Source organism: Megascapheus bottae, chromosome 10, assembly GCF_031878675.1.
Source record: "Megascapheus bottae isolate mThoBot1 chromosome 10, mThoBot2.hap1, whole genome shotgun sequence".
NCBI lineage: Eukaryota > Metazoa > Chordata > Mammalia > Rodentia > Geomyidae > Megascapheus > Megascapheus bottae.
The window spans coordinates 17131667-17149859 of NC_143518.1; the positions used below are offsets into that span (position 1 = coordinate 17131667).

General features: G+C 36.2%; 1 protein-coding gene across 2 annotated transcripts in view; it reads right to left on the reverse strand.

Annotated features, from left to right (window-relative positions):
* Window positions 1–18193, reverse strand: part of Hmcn1 (hemicentin 1) — a 389576-nt gene that overhangs the window by 217931 nt on the left and 153452 nt on the right. For both annotated transcript variants that reach the window (XM_090340222.1, XM_090340223.1), the window contains exons 5-9: window positions 12508–12679; window positions 10175–10281; window positions 2433–2553; window positions 1509–1772; window positions 275–419 (exon numbers count right to left, since the gene is read on the reverse strand). In XM_090340222.1, the coding sequence (XP_090196348.1) occupies window positions 275–419; window positions 1509–1772; window positions 2433–2553; window positions 10175–10281; window positions 12508–12679 (809 nt within the window). The remainder of the gene's footprint in view (window positions 1–274; window positions 420–1508; window positions 1773–2432; window positions 2554–10174; window positions 10282–12507; window positions 12680–18193) is intronic.

Here is an 18193-nt window from a genome sequence, read left to right on the forward strand (position 1 = left end):
GACCCCAAGTAAACTCTTGAATGTCCTTTAGTATCTATTACATCATTGTATTGTGTTTAGTAACTGCTTCTCCCATTTCTTCCCTTCCCCCTACCCCACCTCCATTGCAATGAGTCCTACAGGGCACAGACCAATATCTGTTTAGTTGAGTGATATATATCAGGAAGCAAGTAAGTGCCAATTTCCAGGGAAACACTGCATTGAAATAAACATCTATTTCTGTATAAATGTCTAATGGTATAAATAATGATAAAAAATAGAAACATTTACACACTTGAAATACTGGTCTACTCCAAGTGTATTGCCATTCCTGACAAAGCTCAGGGTAAAGGGTAGAAGGCTCTCAACAGAGCAGAGAATTCTTCCAGGCTGCAGGTAATATCCTGGAGTTTTTGTGGGCATCGTTACTGTGGGAGCAGCTAGAAAAAAAAAACAGTATACATAAGAAAGTAACGATGGTACTGAATACTTCTTGTGAATCTATTCACAAAGCTTCTCAATTATTTTAACAATCCTCTACACCACAATAACTCCAAACCATTGAAAATTACACAATTTGTTCAAAGCTGATTTCAACTCTGAGTATGTTTATCATCACCTTATCATGATATGCACAGAATCTAAGACTTGACTTTTAAACTATTAATACAGAAAAAAGTTATCTAATATGTTACAATACATTGTCAAGTATAGGATACATTTTTATTTCAAATATGTGAACATATAAAAAGAACCCTCTCATACACCTTGAAATCAAATTTATAGAATAAGATTTCCCATAATATGTGGGAAATACATGTTTAGGAGACTAACAGATGGTACAACATTTAATTTAAAATTATAATTGAGGAAACCTTAAAGTTGGTTTTGTTCTCATTATTCAATTGCTAATGATTATCACAGACATTAATCATAAGATTGACACAATACACTAAATATAAATGATAACTTGTCTCCCCATCCAGACAGACAAATTTACAAAAAGGCTACTATGTTGTTGAAAGCCCATGGTTGAAGCTGAAGTTCTAAGGTTTGTTCAGTTTAGTTAGCTTTGAGAAGCGGTTCAAATAGAGGTAAGCAGAGATGTTACTGGACACTTCCTAATAATGCCTCACCTGTGACCTCAAATGTAACCTAAGAGAAGATATATATGTAAGTAACTTAGTAACTAATTAAAGACAGAATGGTCACTAGTTGTTCACAATCCACTGCTGTTCAAAGAGAAGGTTTCTAACGATTATATGCAAATATCCAGTCCATTTAAATTGCTTAATCAAGGCTTTTGTGGTAAAAGCGAAAGCCTCAGAAGTTCCCAGTCTGTGTTTTTACCTTGATTCATCAAAATTCTCAAATCTACAACTAATAGGGGTTAATGTAACAGTTGCTCCTTGACTGTTAAAAAACAAAACCAAGTTACCTACATCTAATAGCACATTTTGTTTCACAGTCCTTTCTCTCCTATGGAATCACCACTCAATATTTGAGTGTTAGATGGAATGAGGTCTCACCTGGGACAATACTAGAAAAAGAAACACTTGACACTCTCTGAAAGAGATAATCATCCTTGTCATAGCCTGTTATTTTGAGGAAGAAAGCTTCATTTGGTGGGACAAAGTCAGAAATGTTCCATATGCCATAAGGCTTTCGATCTGGATAATATTTCACCGGAATAGTCTTAAGTGAGCCCCCTGAGATACTCAGCAGTTCCAGGCGATCTATTCTCGCTGGACTGGAGATGCCAGAGCTGTTCAGTAGCACATAGGTAGGTATTCCTGCAAGAGAGAGACCTCATTACCACTCACAAGTGACACATGACTTCGGTTATCTATTAAATATTTACATTGTCGTGACAGACAAGATGCCTAAAGATGGTTACTACAGAATGCCCCACCAGTTGTGGGCCACTTATAGAATCTTTCTCCATTTAAAGTCAGCTTATTCAGGACTAGAGAAATGTAGGGAATTCTGTATAATTATTTTTATACTATTTGTAAATATAAAATAACCTAAGTGCCTTTGGTTTTTCAGAATATACATTTATACATATATGTATATGCACGCATGTCATCTTGACAGTTATGTGACTTATACAATTTTTGTTCAGAAAAAAAGTTTGAAAATACAAGTTCATAGTTCTCTATAATTTCATTAAGTATAAGAATCTCCTTGGGATGTACATGATCTTTGGCCCTGATTCAGGAAACTGGGGTGTGAGCCCAGGACCTCCACTTTTAACAAGCTCCCGGTAATTGTGATAGCAGCAGTTTGAAGATTACACTTTGAGAAACAAGAATTTGAGCAAAGCATCAAATCATTCTTAAAGTGCAAATGCTATGCTTCTCAATTTTTAATTTTACACCATCAAATTATAAACTCAGACACTGACAATATTTTTCTGCCTTATACCGATTTAAGGAGTATTGCATACAAACCTTGCACAGGTCTGCTGACTGTTTTCTTGAAGTCCAGGGTGGGTTTTCCAGAAAAGCCAGCACGGAAATCAATTGTACTGAGGCCAGTGATGCGAACAGAGTGCCTTCCACTGCTGGAGGTCTGGAAATAGTCATTGAAAGGATAAATCCCCTGGTCAGTAGTTGGTACTAGGTACTAACCACAAGCAACACTAACAACATGGAAGTATGCAAAGTGTTTACAAGTGAGTCTCTAGCCTGGGTGAACCAAATTTACAATTCCACATCTGAAAGTGTAAGATTGCTGCTCTAAAATATAATCCAGGGATTTATGCCATGGCCAGTGATAAAAGATGTAAGTATTCATTCTCCGGTGGGTAAACTTGATGTAAATCTGGAGAAGCTCCATAGACCTCTGTTTTGTTCTCTAAATTCCTCCTGCAAATACCAGTCAAGTTCAATTCCAGATAAAGATTTCTTTTCCCCTTACATCTGGAACATTATACACAAGACAAATATATGAATTGACCATTCTCTACATTTCAGTCAACAAACATCCTCAGCTTAGCTTGGTGCTGAGGAACAAAGCTCATGATTATTGACAACCAATGGAGAAATTATTTTTTTCAATGAAATGCAACTAATACTATGATAGAGATATGCAAAGTAAGTATAGACTAGCCTGGTCTACTAAGCCCTCCTAGGCAGGATAATGGCAGGATGAAACATCAAATCAGTGCTAACATGACTAATAGGGTTATAATAATAAATAATTTAACTGAAGTCACAGCATTAAATGATAATATGAATATTTACTTAATCTATGATCAGAGTATTTTTAATAAATTACTGGTTCAATCCTTCTAAGGAAGAATTGTCTTCTAAGGAAGAGATCATCACTTTCCTCAGTGTAACAATAAGATGGTAAATATCTTATTCAGGTACATAAAGTTTGCTAAGTGCAGAGATGGAGTTTTAATCCAAATACCAACCTCCAAGTCCTTTGGCAGAGTGCCATATTGTCTACTAAATTAATATTAGCCTTTATCTCAGTTTCTGTCAAAGAAGGATCTGAGAATCGTCAATGCCTACACCTATACAAAGTCATTTAGGTTATGTGTTAAGTAGCCTTCTGGGACTCAGCCAGACTTATGAAATAATTCTCTGGCCACTTCCATCTCCAAAATTGCCTAAGGCTCAGTAACAAAAATTTGATAAATTTCTTGTATTGATCATCAAAGATTTGTCTCAAAATACAATGACTGCCTAATACCAGTATGTAAGTACAGTAGAGTAGAACAGAATGGAGAAAAGAACTCATGTGATAACACCAGGGAATGAAGTGAATCACAAAACCTTACCCTGAGAAGATACAAGCATGGTGTCATAGCTAGAGAAGATGCTATAGAAACATCCATAAGTCTGGTAAGCAGCCACATAAAGCCACACCATAGCTAAAGAAGGGACACCTCCACATGAAGATGTAAGAAAGGCAAAGAAAATGTAGCTAGTTCTGTAACTATTACCAATTATTTTAGGTATTGTGATATGTTTCTTTATATGTAATAAAATTACTCAGGCTAATCACTGTCCAAATATTTTTCTGTATGGACTTTCAACCTGTATGAACATTATAGTAAAATCAGAATGCAGCCACTGAAAATAAAGCATCCCTTCACTATAGAATGGCTGGCAATGTCAGTGCTTCATATAGCTGGCCTCACTTCATGATTTCCATAACTTGGTAGGAAATCTACACTGAGCTAGACCGTAACAGGAAGTTTTATGGAGACTATGGGGGGTTCAGGGATTACATGGGCTAGAAACTCTGAATGTTATGTTTCAAGTAATAGTTTTCCTCACGTAAGTTTTAAAAGTTATTGAGTTGTATTATTATCCTGAGTGATGAGACTCACATCTCATAAGTTACAGAAAGCTGTGGGACTAAAATCCACAGGCACATTGTGAGAAGAAAGGCAAAGCCAGGCTCTAGCAAAGATCACATTATGCTGCTATATCCTGGCATCCTGAAGTTGTAACTTGATCTCCTTGACCTAAGAAGTAGTAAAAAAGAAAGAAAGAAATAGAAGAAGCAGAGTAGACCTGGGTCTAGATTTCTGAACTGGAGTGAGGTTGCTGGGAATGGAGGATCAGAAGAAGCAGAAGTTACTAGAGGGTAAGGACCATGGAGAGCGCCAGAGAGAGCTTGAGCTGTTCCTCTGAGATGTAAGCACAGAATTTTCCAGAGACCTGGACTGCAGATGGATTGACTTAGCTCAAAAGTTGTGGCTTACTAGACACTTTCCTATGTTCAAAGTCCTCTCGGGGCAGCATATTCAATACGTGGCATATTCACCAGGAGACAGCCGCCCAGCTGCCCAGCGTTCATGACTTCCCTTATATTCCCCTAAGACCTCATTCATCAAGAATTTGTTGAATCTTCATCAAGTTCACTTGACCTTATGTAATCCTGTTATAGCCCAAGATGACTTTAAAGCACTATAACAAAGAATAGCAGCTTTAAGGAATTATCACTTACCTACATTTACAAAATAAGGGAAAAGGCAATTGTTCTGAATTCAATGTTTTTCCATAGGAACTAATTCTAGGCATAGTATTTTATAATATACTCTCTGGGTTGAGTAGGACCCTATGGCACAGAGGACGGTAATAGTGCCTTGCTGCTCTGCTGTGTGGTTGCCAATTCTAAACTTGCAATTGTCCCTTTAGTTAGGAGGAATCAGATTTGAGGGTGTTGGGAAACTCTCTTCTGAAAAAACAAACAAACAGGTCATTGATTGGGGCATTTTGTAATTTTCCTGGTATTCCCCTCATGGTCTTATTTCTAGTTCTAGACCCGATGTCACTAAACATGGCTGGGAGGAGAAATGTGCACCTGACTTTCCATGAGCTATTACGGGCACAGAATCAGATCCTGATCACGTCTCTGGGCCAATAGAAAATAAAGGAAGTAAGGTGTGTCATTTCTGGGATGAAACATGAATAACACAAATTCCCTTCTTTTCCTTATTTAATAGACATTATTCCATAATTTTTCTTCTTAAGTGACTGAAGATGCTGAATGTTCAAAAGGGTAGTGGGAGTCTCATCAGCTGTGTTCCTGACTACAGGTAGAAGAACATCTTACCAAACACCATAGATAATTAATGAGGAACTAACTTGTTTGTGTTAAGCCATGAGAACTCCCCGGGCACTAAACAGAAAAGCTACCATGCACATAAATTCAACTGAATTTGATAAATAGAGCTATCTACTTTTAAAGAGGTACAATGTTATCTGCCTCTAAGTATAGGATAAATTCATCAAAATATGTATACTTACTCATGTACATACATATTTAGCTACATCCAACTATATTTATATACATGTTTTTTTAATGGAATTGTTCTATGTATTCAGTAGCCTGTTATTGACAGGGATTTTTTTCCAGGAAAAATATGCCATAAATATTCTACTGACTCAAGACACTGAATGAGTGTCATACCAGAGCAGGTCACACATGTTCAGGAGTCATCAGGTGAGAATAATTAAAGGATAGCATCATAACTTCCTGTGCACTTCTTTACAGACATGAAATTGATTGAATCATGACTCTTTAGCAAGCATAATAAGAATAATATTTTATAAATATTATCCTGAACAAATACAGTGTAAATATATTAGTACAGTATTGTAACCCATCTAAGTATTTAAAACCAAAAGTTTCTACTAGTGTCAGAATGTAAATATAATCATCTGGTGGTTTACTCCCTTCTCTACTTGGGAGATTATCTAAGGGCAGTCATCTAGATTTTCTTACTGGAAACCTGCCCTATGAGATGTGTTCAATTTCATGATCACACTGATAATCTTAGGCTAATAGAAACACATTGTATTACCTGAACTCAGTATTCAGTATTATCTCAGAGAATTTCTGTGAAAGAGCAGAAAGACAAAATTTGGCCTAGCGAGTCTGGGTGGTTATACTCCAGTACTACTTGTATAAATACAGCTGTCTGGATGGAAAATTCGTATTGCTTCTCAGAAATAAGATCCAAGATTTGTAGCTTACTTACAAATGGAAATTTAGGGGAATAAAATATCCTCTTCTGTTTTTAATAAAACTATTTTTCTTTTTAAACCTATTTTACTTACATCTGAGGTCTCCTAAAACATTTGAGTCAATTACACAATTATACAAATGAGTTGACTTCTGACTCTGGTGAAAGCGCTTTAATACATCACAGTAAAATCCTCGCTGGATAAACAACAAAAGAAAAGGAATAGACTCCAATAGTATTTAAATTACAGATACAGTAATGCGCTGGTGCCTGCACATTAGCTATTGGCTAACTAAACAAATTCTTGTGCTTGGTTTCCTACACTTCAGAGGAATCAACACATTTATACTCATCACAGTTTATAATTTCTTCAGTACTTTGGCAATTGCCAGTGACAGAAATCTAGTGTATGGTAACCTAAACAGAGGAAAAGAATGCTACAGCATACAGCAATAAAGGCAATATAAGGAAGAAAATAATGAAAATGAAAAATGCAGGGGGAAAGCCAGAGGACAATGTTAGAATGGCAAGATGTGATAGAAAAGGTGGCATTTGAACTGAACCTTGGAAGGTATTTACAAGGGATCCTCAAAGAAAGGAAATTTTAGGGAGAAGGAACAGACAGAAAAGGAAACATGAAGCAGGAAAAGGTGGTTCAAAATTGTATTTGACTCTAGTGTAAAACCAAACTGTGGAGTATTTCCAGAAAGATAGAGGCTCAACTGACTTGATTTTTCAGTACGTTGCTAGAAGTCAAATAATAGATCATTCTACACACTTGGGATAAAAGAACTGTTATTTGAGACATTCAAAAAGCCATTATTAATTCTTGCAATAGAGAAGACACTTTCCAGATAATAGAATGCACAACAGATTGCATGAAGGAAACATTATCTAATCTCAGACATTTCTCTCTTAAGATAGCTCATTTCTGAGATGCTTACCATGCATAAGCCATCCAAAAAGGAGATTCAAAGTCAACAGAAATATTTGTGTCAGTAAATCCATCTCTATTTTTTACCTCATTCTGACATGTTCTTTCAGTATTTCACATTGGTGCTAAGTTTATTATTTGTAAGTTATGTTGCAATCTTATTCTCTGTTTAGATGTTACAATTAACTGTAGTAGAGGAGGCATAAACCAGAAGTGAATGCTCTTTGTGAGGACTCGATACAAATCTAAGATAATATAATAAATAACATGTCTTCTTACTGTTCCCTTAATTATAGAGACTGAATTTAGAGATTTATTTAAACACAATTTTTTCTGTCTCAGAATTTTCATCTTTTCATCACTCTCCTCCTTCCCTGACTCATGCTGGGTATTTTTCTGTTCTAATGATCAATTAAACGTGTTTAATGCCCATTAAGTGGCATGGAACACTGCCCAAAGCAGACATTCAGCACACATTTATTGGAAGAAGCATGAAGCATAAGGTAAAACAACCATCACACAATATCCCTCCTCTAGGCATGAGACTTACTAGAGGAAACACCACTGGCAGCCATTCAAATCATGCTTTACAATAAAGGACTAATAAGATGGAGAAATAGAATGATATCACTTATGTTTCAAAGCCATTAACAGATAATGTCATGATTCAGAAAGCAGCAAGAGATGATTTCACAATGGACCTCTAACTCAGGCAACTGCTGACTTACATTGTACTTAAATTGAACTGTTTTGAATAAAGAGACTTCGTATTTGATAGTATTACTTTATGCTGGAGAGTCAGACTCAGTGCTGACCATCTTTCAGGCAAGTGGGTTAAAATACTGACAACATTTAACTTAGACATGCGTGTTTAAAATATCATAGTGGCAAAATACTTCCTCACTGCCGCTTAAGTGCACCTAATATATATTGAGCCCAATATTAAAACACAGTATACCCAGTAAATGTTGAGCATCAAGTGTCTGTAAGGAACTGCGTATAAGATGGGCACATAGGACTTTTCTGGTGTATTCATTAAAATATTACAAGAACCGCTTTCACATGACCTTTCATCCCATCATCATACCCAATATTACCCACTCAAGGGTACCCATACTGTAGTTTTGGCTTTTTCCCTACAGGGTTTAAAGTCCTGAATTAAAAAAAAAAAAACTGTGGTAATCTAGTACTTCAGTGGAATTTTTTCATTTCCATTTCCATTTTGTTGCTGTTCAAACAGGAAAACCAATATAGATATCAAAATCTGAATGGGGCTGGGTGCAGTGACTCACATCTGTCATCCTAGCTCCTCAGGAGGCTGAGATCTGAGGATCAAGGTTCAAAGCCAGCCCGGGCACAAAAGAACCTGAGACTCTTTTCCCCAATTAACCTCTAGAAAATGGGAAATGGGTCTTGGCTCAAGTATAGGGTGGTAGCCTTGAGCTGAAGAGTTCAGGGACAGCACCCAGGCAGAGTTCAAGCCCCACCACAACCCACAAAAAAAATCTGAATGGACTGGCATGCAGAAATGCACACTTGAATTTCTATAATTATATAATTGCTATACATGTGCACAGCAGTTCCATCATATGAGTCATAATCCCATAAATCCCATTTCTTATGTAAGGAAACTTGGCCAATAAACAATAAAACAATGCGTGAAACATCCTCATCTGCATGAAGTGTCATCATTTGGGTTCTCTCCCAGAATTCTGGTAAGCAGTTTACTTGGGAGATGTCAAGGACATTGATAGAAAAGAGAGAAATGACACAGGAGGGGGAAAACAAGGCTGTGCTTTTAAGTTTGTTCTCACAGTGGACATGAGTTTATCCCTTTAAGGGCTGAAAGTTGGTGCTGAAGGATATTAATTCCTCAGTAAACAGCTTTTACTTGATCTATTGAAAAAAGAAAAAAGAGCCCCTTAGATACATCATAGGAGATTCTGGAACTGAAAGTAAAACCAGGGCCTACTGCAAAGTCTAAGAAATATGAACAAGTCACTGAGAGCATTCCTTCTACTAGTCCATACACAATCTGTAGCAAAATGGGATTTCTGGCTTGTAGTACCTCAAATTGCGGTAAGTTCTTTCCATTTTCACTTCTGCTCTGCCAAAACAGGAGGGTTTCTTAGAATGCCTATAGACTTTTTTAAAGAATAATTCAAGAATAACAAAACCATTTTGATAATTAAAGACAATGAAAACCGACCTACAAAATAACAACAGCCAACAGTACTTGAGATCTTGCTTTGAACCAGAAACTGTGGTAAATAATTCAGGAAGCTGGTCCTGTTTTCATTCTCCAACCAATCCTAAAAATTAAAAGCTTCCAGCCTCACTAACAGAGGAGGAAAAGCTAGGCACACAGAAGTTCTGCTCCCCAAACAGTCCATCTGGCTAGAGGGGCTGCGGAGACTCAAACCCTGAACCCAACAGAGGCAATCCCTGTAACCATTATTCCTCATTGCCTCCAGCTCTGATGGTTCTGGAAGCATGAGGTAGATTGTAAAGATAATCTACAAGTACAATAACAGGAAAATTAATTTTAAAATGCTCAAGTGTTACTGTGTGGCATCAAAGAAGCACTACAAAATTTATGTGATCAAGACCTCTCCTATCAGGCGCAGATACACTATGTGCATTGCTTTTTGTGCAAAGTGTTTTCCATGACTGCCAGAGTAAATATAAATAAACCACTGTGTGTACTTTGCCAAACATGCCAATATAAAAAAATAAAATAAGAAACAGAGTCTGTGAAATAACAGTACCTTCACTGTCCACATTCCAGCTTCAGGCTCTTTCACGTTCACCACCTTGGCAGAGTTGTGGATATTTAATAGCTCATTCAGGCCAAAGCCTTTTTTTATCAGCTTCCCTAAAAGACAAACATATAGCAACCAGTATAATCCTTCTCCTTGTTAAATCTGTCAGCTAATTTAGCATTACATAAAGTCAAGAGTAAGACCAGAGTCCAAATAACACAGAAACTTTCTTTAACTATAGAGGAATGTGTTCTATATCTAGAGTACACCATCTAGATACTGATGTCTACAGTTCCAAGTTTTATTTATATCTGAAATATTCTTAGTTTTGAGATTTGGGGACACTGGAATTGAAGTTACAGCTTCCTTTTTATTATGACAATTTAATGGTAAAATAAAAAAAGAACCATAGAGAAATGGTAATCATATTTTCAAAACCAATGCCTTGAGATATTTAAATGACACAGGAAGGAAGGAAGGAAGGAAGGAAGGAAGGAAGGAAGGAAGGAAGGAAGGAAGGAAGGGAGGGAGGGAGGGAGGGAGGGAGGGAGGGAGGGAGGGAAGAGAAGGAAAAGGAAGAGGAAGAGGAGGAGGAGGAGGAGGAGAAGGAGGAGGAGGAGGAGGAGAAGGAGGAGGAGGAGGAGGAGGAGGAGGAGGAGGAGGAGGAGGAGGAGGAGGAGGAGGAGGAGGAGGAGGCGGCCAGAATAAAAGCCTTTTGGGGGATCACTCAAAGCTCTTTGAATAAAGTTCAAAACTTTGACTAGCTTCCCTACAGCACAGGAGAGGGCTTTATCTATCACAGGAATAATTAAAGCAGGCAGTGTAATGAAGTACATGGTACCAGTACCATCCCCTCCTGACCTGAGATTTATCTTTAAAAATATCTAATAGCTGGAATCTAGAAAGAAAGAAAAAGCAAATTTGGATCAGAGCCACCATTTGGCTATTCACTCTTGGCTTCCTATGGACCACATCTGCTGTTATATAAACAAGTAAGTCATAAGCATTCTAATGCTGGAGTCCAAAGACTGGTAATCACTGTGTTCCATGGGCTTTGTGAAGCAGTAAGAACAGAGTGCCTGGTCCAGGTAGGTTTGAGTATCCAGATGAAGGGAATCACAAGCCTCTTCTGGGCAGAGTGGACTTCATTGTATTGGAATGTGACTTCAAACAGACAAACCAGAAGTCTTGAAAAAAAGAGCTCTTTTTTTTTTTAAGTGAATTTCAATGTATTGTAGATCTTGTCTCTGAAGACAATTTTAAATACCATTGTCTTACAGGAATTATTTTCTTCTAAGAGGAAAATAAAGTTAATATACCCTTTCCCTTGATAAGTATTTGTAATAGTTTTAAAAATATACAATATACACCAAAACCAAAGTGGAAACAAGACTACCTTGTAATTATCAGCAGGTAACAACATTTCTAAATTCAAACCTCACAAAAACTGACATTTATTGTTATATCGCTTGTCAAGATGTCTTGCAATTACCAATCTGCAATGGGTCAAATAGTATGGATAGAAAATTGAATTATTAGGAAAAGATTACAAAGTTCTATGACTAGTAATATAAATTTGATTTTGTTTCATATTTTAATTTTAATTTTTGCAATGTTGTGCATTGAACCTAGGGCTTTCTGAATGCCAGAAATGCTTTATCACTGAGCTGAATTCTGAGACATAAATTTGATTTTTTTTGCCAGTCCTGGGCTTGAGCTCAGGGCCTGAGCACTGTCCTTAGACTTTCTCAAGGCTAGAGCTCTACCACTTGAGCCTCAGCACCACTTGCAGTTTTTTTTCTATGTATGTGGTTCCGAGGAATTGAACCCAGATCTTCGTGCATATGAGCCAAGCACTCTACCACTAGGCCAAACTCCCGGCCCCATAAATTTGATTTTCAATAACTGTCTTCTGTAAAATTTAAGCTTATGAAGAAACTGATCACTGAAATTGAGATAGCTGCTTCAGGGTGCTTTATATGATCATTTTAAAGATAATATAAAATGCTAGCCTTTACAGACTTAGTTATGTGAAATATCTCACAGGCAATTAAATATATTTTGAGTTTTGATTTAATTTTTTCCATTGAGGATTTAAGTACAATAAGGATCTAATCTGTTTCAGTAAGAGAAGCTTGAGCTTTTCCAATCTCATGTTATTTCAACAATAGTTTGGACTTAAGAAGATCTCTGCTTAAAACAGAACATCTTCTCCAGTTCATATAGAAATTGACTGAAATCCTCACTAAGTCAACATTATGTTGACATGGGTGAGTGGGAAAACTTTTTTTCCTGCTATGATTCTTGTTCATAACTATGAGGTAGTTACTTTCTCTCACCTAAAGGATTTCGAATTTCAATCATTGGGGAAGGGCCACTCAGAGACACTGTGACCTCTTTGAGGCTGGGATCAAAAGGAATTCTCCAAGTATTTACAGCCTGTGTCAAATGGTCCGTGGATAAGAGATGAACTTTGGAAGCCTGCACTGCTTCTTCAACCCATTTTAATACCTGTAAGAGAAAAAAAATGTAAGTGATATTAGCAAAGAATTTATACTTCATACTGCTGGTATTGAGGGGTAGGGTTTATTTCATTTAGTAGTGAAGAAGGGCTTCACCCATGATTCTTACAGATTCTGAAAGAAATGGAGGTTTAATCTGTGCTTAAATTTCAAGTGTTCTCAACAGGGAATAACATTAAACATAGAAATGCAGCTGGGCATCAGTGATCCACATTCCTCATCCTTGCTACTCAGGAGGCTGAAGTTTGGAGACTCATGATGTGAAGCCATCTCCAGCAGAAAAGTCCAAGACACTTCTGTACCAAAGGAAAAAAGTCGCAATAATTAGAGAAATGTAGGATAAAAATGATTTTGTTCAGGTGGTAGAGAACCAGCTAAGCAAAAAGCCCAGAAAGCCTTGCTCCACGTTTAAACCCCTTGACCAGAAAAAAAATACAAGTATTGAAAAATCTGGAAATTGAAATGTACATAGTTATTATAAACAGTTTTCCATGCCTCAAAAGAAGTGACAGAAACTTACAAAAGAGAATAGTAGGCCCTGAGTTATATTTCTTCCATTCTTTCTTAATTTCATTTCTTCTTTTCATAGTTAATAAAAGATATACACTCAGTCAATTGTCAAATCCAATTCTAGCACATTAAATTATTGCTTTGGACTACAATTACGTAAAATACATTCTATTACAGTATACAATATATTAATTTTTGAGAAACAATTGCAGTATCACAAAACGGTATTTTAGGATAAAATTGATTAGCCAACACAATGAGAAAGGTAACTTATATTTAATAATAACAGAAAAGCACTTCAGAATAGAACAAATTTAAGAAGGACATTCTTGGAAATGACGCTGTGGCTCAAGTGGTAGCTTGCTAGCCTGGAGCTGAAGAGCTCAGGGACAGAGCTCAGGCCCAGAGTTCAAGCCCCATGACCACCAGCACCAACAGCAAAAAGAAGTGCATTCTTATAATCTAGTTATTAGGAAACTGAGTTATAAGGTGTTATGGACATGGAAGATTGCCAATTCTCACAAAGTCGTGCAGGATCACAATTTCCTATTACACAAACTGTAATTAACTGATCGTGATACATTTAATTATAAAATGATGATAATCTCTAATCTAGCTCATCTGTGTCGGTTTTGTGTCTTTCAAAGTTTCCTATCATTGAGGACAATTTGCTTAGTAACTAAGCAAACAAATACCTTTCTTTTTTCAGTGTCTTGCACTTATAAGCAACTAGGCTACTACCTGAGCCATGCCCTCTTCTCTTTTTGTTCTGGTTACATTTGAGATAGAAATCTCACATTCTGATCAGTCTTGTGTGGACCTTGATTCTACTATTTATATTTTCCAACAATAGCTAAGATGACAAATATAGGCTACAATGCTCAGCTGTTTTTATGGAACTGTCTCATGAACTTGTTTGGGGGCAAGGTGGGAGTCTATGATAGCCTAGAACTTTGACCCTGATTTCAGCTTTTCTTGTAGCTTGGATGAAGCACATGTCATAGTATTTAAAAGGTAAAATATTGTCCCCACGTTAGCCTCAAATTGAAATCCTCTAAATCTCCACCCCTTAATTAGTTAGGATAACGAACATGAACCAACCAGCAGTCATTTTTCCTACAAAACAAACAAACAAAAAAGTTCGTTTTATTTTTGTTTCATTTTACATTTCCTCAAGGATTAAGGAAATATTACTAAAATATTACTGGAATTAGCACTAATTACCAGTATCAGGTAATTATGTTCACAAAAAAAAGAAATGCTCATTGTGTGAAGTGCTCTACCAGGTACTCTGTATTGATGAATATAATATTAGTAAATATTTAGTAACTATTCTTCTCTGGGACATATTTAGTGCTGCTCTTCTTACATTTTTATGCATGTTTTTAACTGTTCTAGAGTTAAAAATCACTTTGTTTATTGGTATGTTTAAAACACACTGGTATCTTCTATAAATGGCAAAGAAGACATATGGGTTCATGACAAAAGCAGTTGACCACAATGGTAACACTGAAACTGTTCTTCAGTAAATCACTACAATCAGAATTTGTGAGACCAGGAATTCTTGTTGAAATAATCATCGTAAGATGCCATCACCATCCCATCAAAGATACCATATGGTATCAGTTGTTTCCATTTCCAGCTAAATCTTCTCATGCTCTGATTGAATATTTCAACACTGAATTCACAGACAAAGTGACATAACCAGACTATGAGAGACAGGAAAGAATTTTTTTGTAAATGAAAAATAGAGAGACAAATTCAGACTAGGTAGCACAGGAAATCTAAGCTAACACACAGAGATGAAGACTCTGAATGTGCTGGGCACAGAAGTGAGTTCATCCAGCTGCAGGGAAGTGTTCAGAGGAAGAAAAGCCAAAAGGAGATTGGAAGCTGGTCAGGATCAGCTAGTAGATGAGCATGAGATCAGGCTTTGACATGAAGATTTCTTCACTAATGGCTGAAGTATTTTAAGTAGAAGAGTGAGTCATTGGAAGTTATCTATCACAAAGGAAAACCTGAAATGTGTCATAAGTGAATTCACACAAAATTAATACCTAATATAGCTAATCACTCTAAATCAAGTAATGTATTTCTGCACAATTTAACTTTAGAAATCATCTGGATTACACATATAAAATAATACATATATACCAGCAGAGTTGTCTAGAGGATTGATAGTGTTTGAAATGGATTTTTACTGATCATCTCTACAAAGGTATGAGTGGTTCTTCTCTACATATGAGTCTATATTAGCAGCATAGCCTAGAATAGCAATAACTACTATGTAGAGCATACATATAACTTACTAATCATTGCTGAAATTGTCACATCAGTGGAGGAGACACTTCAAACATCTGCTTTACTCAAGTAAAAATATATAAAAATGAAAAAGCATTTAATAGACAACTCAAAATAAATAGCCATGAGGATAATGTTGGATATGGGACAGAAAAGGACAAAGGTCAGAGAGAAGTTGGACAAATGGACAGACTATGTTCTATACAAGAAATACAAACAACATGGATATTAAGTGGCTGTCAGTAGAAAAAGGACTAGAGAACAAGAACTAAGAATTGCACAGCATCTCATGTTTGATAAAATGCAATACCAACAAGTAGAAATGGAAGGAAAGACAAATTTTATGTAACTTCTCCCACATTTGGATGTTCTTCAAGTATGTCTTTCCTTCAAATACAACATAGACAGGTTATGATACACTGATGGGCATTTATCCCCAGAAACCCATGAAAATCTCTAGGTTGTCAGTATTCCTAGGAAGATAGAAGGAAGCCTTTTTTCTGTGTGTTTATTTTTATTTTTTATTTTCTTTTTTCATATTTTTATTGTAATTAATTGTGGGGTTACAGTTATATTTGCCAGATAGAAGGTACATTACTTCACACACATTGGTTCCCTTCCTCATGTTTTTATCCCCATTTCCCTTTCTCTCCACCTTTTCCTCTCATCTTGTTTTTCCCCCTTCCCTCTCCTATTTCAAATAAACAAATAAACGTGTATACAATATAGGAAGGAAGCCTTTTGAATATAGTTGCAGTTCCATAAGGCCAGTCTGTTCAACTGTGGCAGAATATAAGCAGGCACTGGTTTACTTTCAATATCATTTCCAATTCATCAACATTTATGAGCTGTCACAAGGCGATTACCCTGAATCATACTATTACTGGTTGGAAAAGATATAGTGCAGACTTCCATTAGGAGTCTCAAATCAGTTTTTTATATACCCATAAGAAAAATCAAATTGAAAACAGATGCAACTTCTTTTATGAGGAAATATTGATACTACCAACATGCAAATACAAGCAGCTCAAATGCAAGCTAAAGAATGCACAGAAAGTGAGTTTCCAGTTCCCAGGATGCCAGATATAAGAGGGAAAAAAAACCCATCTCTAATTGCCTAACTATGGGGAATGTTCTCATAAGATTGGAAGCGATCTATTGTAATAACAAAAGAGATAAGGATAAAATAAAGTAAGAGTCTTTAGGTTGTGTACTTCTATCAACACAAAACCTTTTTCAAACCACTGGGGAGCCATTTATAGTACATTAAAGGTTTTAATGTAAAGGGGTTCTCAATGATTTATAGCAGTTTATATGTATGAAGGACCTTGGGGAGCATCTAATCCAGCTCCTTAATTTGACAGATGAGAAAACTGGTATTTGAAATGAGTTCTTATATTAAAAAAAGAAAAACTATCCAGACTGAATCTGGCTCAATAGTTGTATTTTTATATAAGTTCCTTGTTTCTGAAGATGTTCTCAGTGCTCTAAATACTTTAAATTGCCTAGATAATAAAAACTAAAAGTAAGCTCACATAGCACTTAACTCTAGGATGAGGCACTGCGGTGTTAAAACACAGAACCAGTATGTATTACAATGAGTAAAGAAATACAGGGTGTTACACAGGAAGGAAGGTTTTTTTTGCATACACTTTCAAGAACAGAACTTGAACAAGAACTTCATTTGGAAGAACATTCCCTGTGTAACAATTTATAGCCAAATGAATTTCCTTTGTCCTCTTGGTTAAAAAAAGAGGAAATCAAGTAAGGCAATTAGCATGGTTTATAATTGTTCATTTAGTTTCAGTGTTGCTTTAGTTCCTGTTTATTATCTGTTTTACTCACTAAATTGTAAGTTCTATGAAGGCAGAAACCATAGATGGTTGTGTTATTACTTTTCCCCTTAAACCTAATATAGTATGTGGGAAACAGTCGATGTCTGTTAAATGTAACTGGTAATGAGAAATAAAAAAAGAAAAGGACAGGGAAGACAAAGGAAAAAGGAATTTTTGTGAGATGTTTGCCCTAAGAGTTAAAAAGACACTAAGAGATCACATTTAGTCCTATGTTTGTTTGTGACCAATTCTTACTCCGCCCTGGATTATTTCAATGAAAGTTTTAAACTTGCATATTTATTCTAGAATGTAAACATCATGGTACAGTTAAATTTTGTTTCTTTAATTGGTGAGCTTTGGATTCATAATGCAGAGATAAAAATCTCTGGAATCAAGAGGGATTTTTTTAATGCAAAAATCAAATGCTTCAGTGCCCATAGATAGAAGAAACCCAGCTGGGTGTAAACATCCCACCTATTAAATGCAGCCCATCCTTGGAAAATAAATTGTACAGTTTTCCCACTAATACCAGCAGGCATTTTCACTGTGCTTACTACAAACCAGATATTTCTAAGGAGCTCACATTGGTTCTGAAACCAGTCCTTGCCATAACTTCAAATACCCAATGATTTCCATTTAACTGATGAACCAGTCATACAGCCCAAGGTTCATAAACCATACACCTATGGAGAATACATTTGCCTTTTGCTCCCAATAATCTTACTTTTACATTATTTTTTTTCATTTATCAATGACAGTTTTCAAGAACAAACCATAGGAATAACAGCCAGTGAACAATGAAGCAAGAAATGGCATGTCCAATATAGCATTTAGATTAAACCATGGAAGTCAGATTG